This window comes from Eschrichtius robustus, chromosome 3 (genome assembly GCF_028021215.1).
Source record: "Eschrichtius robustus isolate mEscRob2 chromosome 3, mEscRob2.pri, whole genome shotgun sequence".
Taxonomy (NCBI): Eukaryota; Metazoa; Chordata; class Mammalia; order Artiodactyla; family Eschrichtiidae; genus Eschrichtius; species Eschrichtius robustus.
Window position 1 is genome coordinate 41149667 of NC_090826.1, and position 12564 is coordinate 41162230.

The 12564-nt window shown below is 34.3% G+C and overlaps 1 protein-coding gene across 1 annotated transcript in view; it reads right to left on the minus strand.

Annotated features, from left to right (window-relative positions):
• AGBL4 (AGBL carboxypeptidase 4) overlaps positions 1-12564 on the minus strand; it is a 1261847-nt gene that overhangs the window by 735175 nt on the left and 514108 nt on the right. Inside the window, exon 3 of the mRNA XM_068537961.1 lies at positions 651-745. Within this exon, the coding sequence (XP_068394062.1) occupies positions 651-745 (95 nt within the window). The remainder of the gene's footprint in view (positions 1-650; positions 746-12564) is intronic.

The following is a 12564-nucleotide window of genomic DNA, read 5'->3' on the forward strand; positions in this document are numbered from 1 at the left end:
GAATATAGGGATATTTAAAATCTCCCTTGCAAAAATTTTGTGAGACTAGTAACAGCAAATATTAAACATCTGCCAAAGAGAGGGCTCTCTCAGTAAGTGACAGTAGTTATTATTAACATTATCATCATCATCATCATTACTATTATTAAGTAATCCTACACAACTGTCCTCATCCACACTATAGCAATGTGACAAACAGAACTTTAACATCCAAAAAACCCACACAACATCTATACAAAACACCACAACAAACAAGCAAACCAAGGGATATCTTCTAAACTGTAGCTCCTGATGTCCTCCTAGGTTACTGTACAATATGTATGCCCAGGTTAGAAAAGAAAGGAATGGAATCAACTTTAATTATGCTTCCAAATATATCATGATAAAAGGCAAACAGGACAGGGAGTTTATCAAATAACAGACTGTACCTTCCTGCATAATAGAATGCTAGTGACTCCAAACATGGGACCATGTTTTCTATTCCAACATTCTCAAAGAGCAGTACCTAGAGCCCAGATAATGGCCATCCAGAAACTCACCTAACTCTTCTTAGTGCCAGTGAGACTAAGCCCTAGCCATACAGCAGATAAACTTGAGCCCTGGGTCAAATTCCCCAGTCAGAAGGAGGTTCCATTCTGTGGGTCACTTACCATTTTGGTCTGCTGGTAGATTTCACCATAGGGGCCATCCCATCTCTATAAAGACTTTTAGTTTTGCTGAAGTTAACAATGTTGAAAATGACTCTCTGAAAAAGAAAGAGGGAAAAGTTTATCAGAAGACTATGCTATTCAAGTTGCCACTTCCTGATAATTAGGACTGGAAGTAATAAGCAGGGTTATAGGAAACAATATGGACTAACTGCCAACATAGTGAGGATAAATGGCGCTCACAGAAATTCAATGACTTTCTGCCAGCTTAAGAACACAGACTCTAGAACCTGGAAGCCTGAGTTTTAATCCCACTCTACCACTCTCAATGCGTGACTTTGCCAAGCTACTAAATCTTTCTGTGCCTCAGTTTCCTCATCTGAAAAATTGGGATAATAATGGTACCTAGAATTACTGATGAGAACTAAATAATTTAATAAATGTACAGTGTTTGGAACTATGCTTGGTGCATAGTGAAAGCTATATAAGTTTTAGTTACCATTATTAATTGTGCCCTCTTTCTAGGCTTACCTAGAATTTCCATGGAAATGAATAATATTATCATTACAGTAACAGTAGTGTGTTTGAAGTTCAACAAAACTAAAGATAACAACTTAGTGCAAAATTGAAACTAAAAAATTTGTAACTGCTCAGCACCCCTTTGATTAGAACTAAAGGATATATGTCTGCTCCCCCTTTGTTATCTTCTGCTAGGGGCCAGGAGTACTGAGCTCAACCCTAATCTCAGTATCAATTTATAGGAGCACAGACACTTGGGTGAGCTCCTTCCCTCTCTGGTTCTCACCTTTAAAATGGGGGAGTGGAATGTTTTAGATGACTAAAACCCTTCCAGAAGGGTAGTATAGTTAAAAGAGATCAGGTCTTTGTTTCAATAGACAGCTTTGTCACAAGTGGGGAGGAGAGATTGGGAAAGAAAAGAGAACTGGGGTTAAAAGACATTAAATTACCACTGAAATAGTCCAAAGGAGAGAGGATGATGTTCAGGGCAAGGGCAGCCTGAATAGTCAGAGAAAATGAAAAGCTTGCAAGAGGTTAAGCATAGGCTGGCTTTTCTAGCCAGAGGCAGTGGAAGACAGAAGCATCAAAATTCATGTATTATTTCATTGAACAAATGTTTATTGTGTGAGGTATTAATGTCAAGTGCCAGAAATTTTATACACTTAAAATTTTTTAAATATTCTCTTATAATTATAATAAAAAGATTAACATTTCCATTTTACAGATGTGGAAACTGATTTGCTGATTCTTGCTTTAGGAAGCAGGAATCAAAAACTGTGGCAAAAGTAAAGAGATATTTTATTTTTGGCATTTGCAGTAGCATTTGACCTTTAAAATAATATAAATGTATTTTATTTTCATAAATACTAAAGTTAAGTTAAATAAAAGAAAAAGACAAAAAGCTATGCAACTCATTTTATGAGGCAATTATAAATTTGAAGCAAAAACAGGCAAGGACAACTGGAGAATGGAAAAATATAGCCCTACGTCAGTTATAAACATTGAATGAAAAATTTTAATAAAATATTACCAATTCAAATCCAGCAGTAAATTTATACAAACAAACACACACACATGCACACACACACAATAATATAGCAATACAAATTAAGATGGACCCTAGGAGTGGAAGGACTATTCCACATTAAAAAGAGATATAATGTAACTTATCATATTAATAGAGTAAGTGATAAATACTGAATTATCAACAAATAGATATAGTAAAACTATCTAATAAATTCAACAGCCATTCAAAAAATGTTTTTAAAAAATGTTTGCAAGCTCTAAATAGAAGAGAACTTCCTTTATCTTATACAAGATATCTATTAAAAATTTACAGAGAAGCAAGAAGAACTACAATCCTCAGCCTGTGGAACAAAAGCCACATTCACAGAAAGATAGACAAGATGAAAAGGCAGAGGGCTATGTATCAGATGAAGGAACAAGATAAAACCCCAGAAAAAAAAACTAAATGAAGTGCAGATAGGCAACCTTCCAGAAAAAGAATTCAGAATAATGATAGTGAAGATGATCCAGGACCTCGGGAAAAGAATGGAGGCAAAGATCGGGCAGATACAAGAAATGTTTAACAAAGACATAGAAGAATTAAAGAACAAACAAACAGAGATGAACAATACAATAACTGAAAAAAAAAAAAAAAAAAAAACCACTAGAAGGGATCAATAGCAGAAAACCGGAGGCAGAAGAATGGATAAGTGACCTGGAAGACAGAAGGGTGGAATTCACTGCTGTGGAACAGAATAAAGAAAAAAGAATGAAAAGAAATGAAGACAGCCTAAGAGACCTCTGGGGCAACATTAAAAACAACAACATTCGCATTATAGGGGTCTCAGAAGGAGAAGAGAGAGAGAAAGGACCTGAGAAAATATTTGAAGAGATTATAGTTGAAAACTTCCCTAACATGCGAAAGGAAATAGCCACCCAAGTCCAGGAAGCATAGAGAGTCCCAGACAGGATAAACACAAAGAGAAACATGCCGAGACACATAGTAATCAAACTGACAAAACTTAAAGACAAAGAAAAATTACTGAAAGCAGCAAGGGAAAAACGACAAATAACATACAAGGGAATTCCGTTAAGGTTAACAGCTGATTTCTCAGCAGAAACTCTACAAACCAGAAGGGAGTGGCATGATATACCTAAAGTGATGAAAGGGAAGAACCTACAACCAAGATTACTCTACCTGTCAAGAATCTCATTAAGATTTGATGGAGAAGTCAAAAGGTTTACAGAGAAGCAAAAGCTAAGAGAATTCAGCACCACCAAACCAGCTCTACAACAAACTCTAAAGGAACTTCTCTAAGTGGGAAACACAGGAGAAGAAAAGGACCTACAAAAACAAACCAAAAACAATTGAGAAAATGGTAATAGGAACATACATATTGATAATTATCTTAAACGAGAATGGATTAAATGCTCCAACCAAAAGACACAGGCTTGCTGAATGGATACAAAAAAAAGACCCATATATATGCTGTCTACAAGAGGCCCACTTCAGACCTAGGGACACATACAGACTGAAAGTGAGGGGATGGAAAAAGATATTCTGTGCAAATGGAAATCACACAAAAGCTGGAGTAGCATTACTTATATCAGATAAAATAGACTTTAAACTAAAGGATGTTACAAGAGACAAGGAAGGACACTACATAATGATCAAGGGATCAATCCAGGAAGAAGATATAATAATTATAAATATATATGCACCCAACATAGGAGCACCTCAATACATAAGGCAACTGCTGACAGCTATAAAAGAGGAAATCAACAGTAACACAATGATAGTGTGGGACGGTAACAACTCACTTACACCAATGGACAGATCTTTGAAACAGAAAATTAATAAGGAAACACAAGCTTTAAATGACACAATAGAACAGATAGATTTAATTGATATTTACAGGACAATCGATCCCAAACCAGCAGATTACACTTTCTTCTCAAGTGTGCTTGGAACATTTTCCAGGATAGATCACACCTTGGGTCACAAATCAACCCCCAGTAAATTTAAGAAAACTGAAATCATATCAAGCATCTTTTCTGACCACAACGCTATGAGATTAGAAATGAATTATAGGGAAAAAAACGTAGGAGAGACAAACACATGGAGGCTAAATAATACGTTACTAAATAACCAAGAGATCACTGAAGAAATCAAAGAGGAAATCAAAAAATACCTAGAGACGAATGACAATGAAAACACGATGATCCAAAACCTATGGGATGCAGCAAAAGCGATTCTAAGCGGGAAGTTTATAGCAATACAAGCCTACCTCAAGAAACAAGAAAAATCTCAAATAAACAATCTAACCTTACACCTAAAGGAACTAGAGAAAGAAGAACAAACAAAACCCAAAGTTAGTAGAAGGAAAGAAATCATAAAGATCAGAGCAGAAATAAATGAAATAGAAACAAAGAAAACAAAAGCAAAGATCAATAAAACTAAAAGCTGGTTCTTTGAGAAGATAAACAAAATTGATAAACCATTAGCCAGACTTGTCAAGAAAAAGAGGGAGAGCACTCAAATCAATAAAATTAGAAATGAAAAAGGAGAAGTTACAACAGACACCGCAGATATACAAAGCATCCTAAGAGACTACTACAAGCAACTCTATGCCAATAAAATGGACAACCTGGAAGAAATGGACAAACTCTTAGAAAGGTATAACCTTCCAAGATTGAACCAGGAAGAAATAGAAAATATTAACAGGCCAATCACAAGTAATGAGATTGAAACTGTGATTAAAAATCTTCCAACAAACAAAATCCCAGGACCAGATGGCCTCACAGGTGAATTCTATCAAACATTTAGAGAAGATCTATCACCCATCCTTCTCAAACTCTTCCAAAAAATTGCAGAGGAAGGAACACTCCCAAACTCATTCTATGAGGCCACCATCGCCCTGATACTAAAACCAGACAAAGATACTACAAAAAAAGAAAATTACAGACAAATATCACTGACGAATATAGATGCAAAAATCCTCAACAAAATACTAGCAAACAGAATCCAACAACACATTAAAAGGATCATACACTGTGATCAAGTGGGATTTATCCCAGGGACGCCAGGATTTTTCAATATATGCAAATCAATCAATGTGATACACCATATTAACAAACTGAAGAATAAAAACCATATGATCATCTCAATAGATGCAGAAAAAGCTTTTGACAAAATTCAACACCCATTTATGATAAAAACTCTCCAGAAAGTGGGCATAGAGGGAACCTACCTCAACATAATAAAGGCCATATATGACAAACCCACAGCCAACATCATTTTCAATGGTGAAAAACTGAAAGCGTTTCCTTTAAGATCAGGAAGAAGAAAAGGATGTCCACTCTCACCACTATTATTCAACATAATTTTGGAAGTTCTAGCCATGGCAATCAGAGAAGAAAAAGAATTAAAAGGAATACAAATTCGAAAAGAAGAAGTAAAACTGTCAGTTTGCAGATGACATGCTACTATACATAGAGAATCCTAAAGGTGCCACCAGAAAACTACTAGAGCTAATCAATGAATTTGGTAAAGTTACAGGATACAAAACCAATGCACAGAAATTTCTTGCATTCCTATACACTAATGATGAAAACTCTGAAAGAGAAATTAAGGAAACACTCCAATTTACCACTGCAACAAGAAGAATAAAATACCTAGGAACAAACCTACCTAGGGAGACCAAAGACCTTTATGCAGAAAACTATAAGACACTGATGAAAGAAATTAGAGATGATACCAACAGATGGAGAGATACACCATGTTCTTGGATTGGAAGAATCAATATTGTGAAAATGAGCATACTACCCAAAGCAATCTACAGATTCAATGCAATCCCTATCAAATTACCAATGGCATTTTTAACAGAACTAGAACAAAAAATCTTAAAATTTGTATGGAGACACAAAAGACCCTGAATAGCCAAAGCAGCCTTGAGGGAAAAAACGGAGCTGGAGGAATCAGACTCCCTGACTTCATACTATACTATGAAGCTACAGTAATCAAGACAATATGATACTGGCACAGAAACAGAAATATAGATCGATGGAACAAGATAGAAACCCCAGAGATAAACCCACGCACCTATGGTCAACTAATCTATGACAAAGGAGGCAAGGATATACAATGGAGAAAAGACAGTCTCTTCAATAAGTGGTGCTGGGAAAACTGGACAGCTACATGTAAAAAATGAAATTAGAGCACTCCCTAACACCATACACAAAAATAAACTCAAAATGGATTACAGACCTAAATGTAAGACCAGATACTATAAAACTCTTAGAGGAAAACATAGGCAGAACACTCTTTGACATAAATCACAGCAAGATCTTTTTTGATCTGCCTCCTAGAGTAATGGAAATAAAAACAAAAATAAACAAATGGGACCCAATGAAACTTAAAATCTTTTGCACAGCAAAGGAAACCATAAACAAGACGAAAAGACAGCCCTCAGAATGGGAGAAAATATTTGCAAACAAATCAACGGACAAAGGACTAATCTCCAAAATATATACACAGCTCATGCAGCTCAATATCCAAAAAATGAACAACCCAATCCAAAAATGGGTAGAAGACCTAAATAGACATTTCTCCAAAGAATACATATAGATGGCCCAGAAGCACATGAAAAGCTGCTCAACATCACTAATTATTAGAGAAATGCAAGTCAAAACTACAATGAGGTATCACCTCACACCAGTTAGAATGGGCATCATCAGAAAATCTACAAACAGCAAATGCTGGAGAGGGTGTGGAGAAAAGGGAACCCTCTTGCACTGTTGGTGGGAATATAAATTGATACAGCCAGTATGAAGAACAGTATGGAGGTTCCTTAAAAAACTGAATATAGAATTACCATATGACCCAGCAATCCCACTACTGGGCATATACCCAGAGAAAACCATAATTCAAAAAAGACACCTGCACCCCAATGTTCATTTCAGCACTATTTACAAGAGCCAGGTCGTGGAAGCAACCTAAATGCCCATCGACAGACGAATTGATAAAGAAGATGTGGTACATATATTACAATGGAATATTACTCAGCCATAAAAAAGGAATGAAATTGGGTCATTTGTAGAGATGTGGATGGACTTAGGGACCGTCATACAGAGTGAAGTAAGTCAGAAAGAGAAAAACAAATATCGTATATTAACCCATATATATGGAACCTAGATAAATGGTACAGATGAACTGGTTTGCAGGGCAGAAAATGAGACACAGATGTAGAAAATAAACTTATGGACACCAAGGGGGGAAAGCGGCAGGGGGTGGGGTGGTGGTGTGATTAATTGGGAGATTGGGATTGACATGTATACACTGATGTGTATAAAATGGATGACTAATAAGAATCTGCTGTATAAAAAAATAAATAAATACAAAATTTATAGCAATCCTACTTAATGTGAAATATGAGAAATCCTCCTTTTAAAGTCAGGAAACCATAAGGATGCCGCTACTGTTGTTTTTATTCAACATCATACTGAAAGTTCTAGTGCAATAAAATTAGAAATGCTAGTAAAAAATATGAGGATAAAAAAAGTTATTCACAGATGATATGATTATTTACATATTAAAAGAAAGAGAAACTGAAGAAACCTTTAGGATAAATAGAGATTCCAAGAAGGTTAGGGATTCAAGAACATATGAATTTCCACAATGAACCTATAAAACAGTGGACTGATAATAAGAAAAATATAGAAAGAGCACAATTTACTCATATCAGGAATAAGAAAAGGAAACACGACCACAAACATTAAAAAGACAAGAAAACATATTATAGCAAAAAGACATTTTCCAATGAAGTTGAAAAATTAGAGGAAAATGGCAAATTCTAGAGAAACAAAAACATACCTTATCAAAACTGATAGAAGACACATAAAATCTGATTATTCTATTAAATTTATGAAGGTAATTGAATATACTATTAAAAACTTACAAAGAAAATGCCAGGCCCAGACAGCTTCACTGGTGAAGTCTTCCAAACATTTAAGGAAACCAAAACACCAATCTTACATAAATTATTCCAGATAACTGAAAGTGAGGGAACATTTTCCAACTTGTTATGTGATGCACATAAACTTGATAATGAAATGTGAAAGGGATGTTTCAGGAAAATCTCCTTCCCAAACAACTAAACAAAAAATTATCAAATTAAATCCAGTGGCAGGGAGCACTAAATCACAGTTAATTTACTCTAGGAATGCAAGGTTGTATTAAAATTCTAAAATTAATCCTTATAATATACCATATTTATAAATTAAAGAAGTTTCTCTCAAATGTGAAGATAAAGCATTTGATGAAATATAACACTCTTTAATAATAATCAACTCTTAGAAAAGTTGGTACAGCCACTATGGAAAACAGTATGGAGGTTCCTCAGAAAACTAAAATTAGAATTACCATATGACCCATCAATCCCACTCCTGGGAATATACCCGGATAAAACTATAATTCAAAAAGATACATGCACCCCTATGTTCATAGCAGTACTGTTAGGCTATGTTTTGCTCTGTTAGGCATAGCAGAACATAGGCTATGTTCACAATAGCCAAAACATGGAAACAACCTAAATGTCCATCCACAGATGAACGGATAAAGAAGATGTGGTACATATGTACAATGGAATACTACTCATTCATAAAAAAGAACAAAATAATGCCATTTGCAGCAACATGGATGCAACTAGAGATTATCATACTAAGTAAAGTCAGTCATAAAGAGAAAGACAAACACCATATGATATCACTTATATGTGGAATCTAAAATATGGCACAGATGAACATATCTATAAAACAGAAACAGATTCACAGACATAGAGATCAGACTTGTGGTTGCCAAGGGGGAGAGGGGGAGGGATGGACTGGGAGTTTGTGGTTGGTAGATGCAAACTATTACATTTAGAATGGATAAACAACAAGGTCCTAATGTATAGCACAGGGAACTATATTCAACATCTTGTAATAAGCCATAATGAAAAAGAATATAAAAAAAGCATGTCTCTATGTGTATAACTGAGTCACTGTGCTGTACAGCAGAGATTGGCACAACATTGTAAATCAACTCTACTTCAATAAAAAAATAAATAAAATAAATAAAATAAAATCAATCACAAGGAAAATAAAAAGACCTTAATCTTATAAAGGACATCTACCAGAAGGAAAAAAAACTGAAGAAACCAACAGCAACATCATACTTAATCATGAAAACTTTAAAGCATTTCCATTGAATTTGGGAACAAGAAAAGAATGACTGCTACTGACACTCCTATTCAACCTTGTACTGAAGTTTTTAGTCACTGCAATAAGGCAGTAAAAGTCAATAAAAGGAGAAGTGTTGGAAAGGAAAAATTAAACTTTTATTATCTACATAGCCAACATGATTATGTATGCAGAATACCCCCAAAGAACCTACTAATTATTAGAATTCATTGATACAAAGTCAATATTAAAAAATTAACTGTATATGTACTAGCCATGAACAATTAGAAATAGAATTTAAAAGTTGATACCAATTATGATAGTGTCAAAAGTATCAGTATAAGATATGATACAAAATCATTATTGCAACAAAAATACAAGACCTCTACACAGAAAATTCTAAAATATTGAGGCAAATCAAAGAAGCTTACTAAATAGACTAATCTATTATATTCATAGATTGAAGATTCATTATTAATCAATGTAATTGGCTAAAATCCCAGCAGATGTGGCTGTGGGGCATGTGTATGTGTGTGTGTGTGTGTGTGTGTGTGTGTGTGTGTTTAAAATTGATAAGTTGATTGTAAAATTTATATGGGAGTGCAGAGGGCAAAAAATGGGAGAAGATATTTGCAAATGATATGACCAATAAGGGGTTAATATCCAACATATATATACAGCTCATACAACTCAACATCAAAAAAACAAACAACCTGATTAAAAAACAGGCAGAAGAACTAAACAGACATTTTCCCAAAGAGGAAATGCAGATGGCTAACAGGCACATGAAAAAATGAAAAACCATCACTAATCATCAGGGATATACAAATCAAAACCACAAAGAGATATCACCTCACACCTGTCAGAATGGTTGTCATCAAAAAGAACACAAACAGCAAATGTTGGCGAGGATATGGAGAAAAGGGAACCGTCGTACACTGTTGGTGGGCATGTAAATTGGTGCAGCCACTGTGGAAAACAGTATGGAGGTTTCTAAAAACTGAACTACCGTATGACCCAGCAATTCTGCTCCTGGTATATATTTGAAAAAAAAAACCCCAAACACTAATTCAAAATGATACATGCACTCCAATGTTCATAACAGTATTATTTAAAATTGCCAAGATATGCACACAACCTAAGTGTCCATCAACAGATGAATGGATAAAGAAGAAGCAGCATACATATGTATACTCACACACACACACACACACACTCACACACACACACGCACAATGGAATACTACTCAGCCATAAAAGAATGAAATTTTGCCATTCACAGCAACATGGATAGACTTGGAAGGCATTATGCTAAGTGAAATAAGTCAGACAGAGAAATACAAATACTGTATAATATCACTTAAAAGTGGAATCTAAAAAATACAGCAAACTAGTGAATACAAAAAAGAAGCAGTCTCACAGATATAGAAAACAAACTAGTGGCTACCAGTGGGGAGCAGGGGAGGGGTATTGTAGGGATGGGGGAGTGAGAGGGGAGGTATAAAGTACTGAGTATAAGATAGGCTACAAGGATGGACTGTAACCTTTAAAAATTGTATAAATTTTTTTTTTAATTCTATGGGAATACAGAGGGTAAAAAATAGCAAAGACATCCTTATCAGATAAGAAGATTTACTACAAAGTTATAGACATGAAAACAATGTGACTTAACATTGCTACAAACCTATGGAGATAGACTTAATGGATCAAAACAGAGGGCCTAGGAACAGACTCAATATATATCAGAGGTAACATTACAGATGAGATTGAAAAGTTGAATAATCAATGAATGGTATTGGATCAATGGGTCATCCATATGGAAAAAACATAAAGTTAGATCCCTACCTCATACCAAATACACAAATAAATTCCAAATGCATTAAGGAAAAAATATGTATAAACTGAAATATAGTAGATTATTTTATGGACTCAGGATGTGTAAGGACTTTTTAGACAAAGCACCAGAAGCATAAGCCCTGAGGAAAAAATAAATATATTTGACTGTCTGACAAAATATATTTGACTGTTATACAAAAATATGGTATATTTTATGTTAAAATATACCATAAATAAATGAAAAAACAAGACAATGATTGAAGAAGTCATGCGTGTAATGCTTATAATGGAAAAGGTTTAATACATAAACCTATAAAGAACTCTTATAAATAAAAATTTAAAAGACCAACTATCCAATAGAAAATAGTCCAAGGATATAATTAGACAAGTAACAGAAGAAGAAACAAATGGCCTACAAATACATGAAAACATGATCTCCCCACTGTTAACGGAGGAAATATAAGTTAAGAAAATAATGAAATACATTTCTTACCCTCATATTGGCAAAAAAATTAGTAAATCTGAAAATACCAAGTGTTGGAAATTATGTAAGAAACAGTGATTTTTTTGTTAACACCACTGGTGAGCATGTAAAATAGAATAGCTTCTTTGAGGGTAACTTGACAATAAAGTAAAGATAAAGATGCTTATAATCTATGATCCAGCAATTCCACTTCTATGTGTTTTCCTAAAACAATTTTTATACATTACACAAGGAGATATATACAACAATGTTCATTGTAGTACTACTCCTTTTTAATAGTAAAACAAACAACTAATACCACTTAACTCAGAATGAGAATGCATAAATTATGGTTCATAACTGCAATGGAATAATACTTATCACTTAAAATGGATGAACCAGAGCTACATTTATCAACACAGATAGACCTCCAGAACTATGTTTAGTGAAAAGATAAGCATTAATAAGGCAAGCATATAGCATATTTTAATGTAATACATACATGTACAACAGAGGTATAAAATCATAAATGGGAATTATACCCATTAATTTCAGGACTGTGGCTACTTCTGGGAGAAAGAAAAGTAAGAGGGAAAGCTGTACCTATAATGTTCTATTTATCAAAATCAAGAAAAGAAAGCAGAATCTAAAGGATGACCAAATGTTAACATCTGCTTCATCTTAGGGGTGGATCCTTGAGTATTTTTATATTATTTAACATGTATTTGAAATTTTCCCTACTTTAAATTTCAGAAGTTTAAATAATTTTACTTCATTAGGCATTTCAGTGTAATATAATTTTTGTTGGAGTATAGTTGCTTTACAATGTTGTGTTAGTTTCTACTGTACAGCAAAGTGAATCAGCTATACGTACAC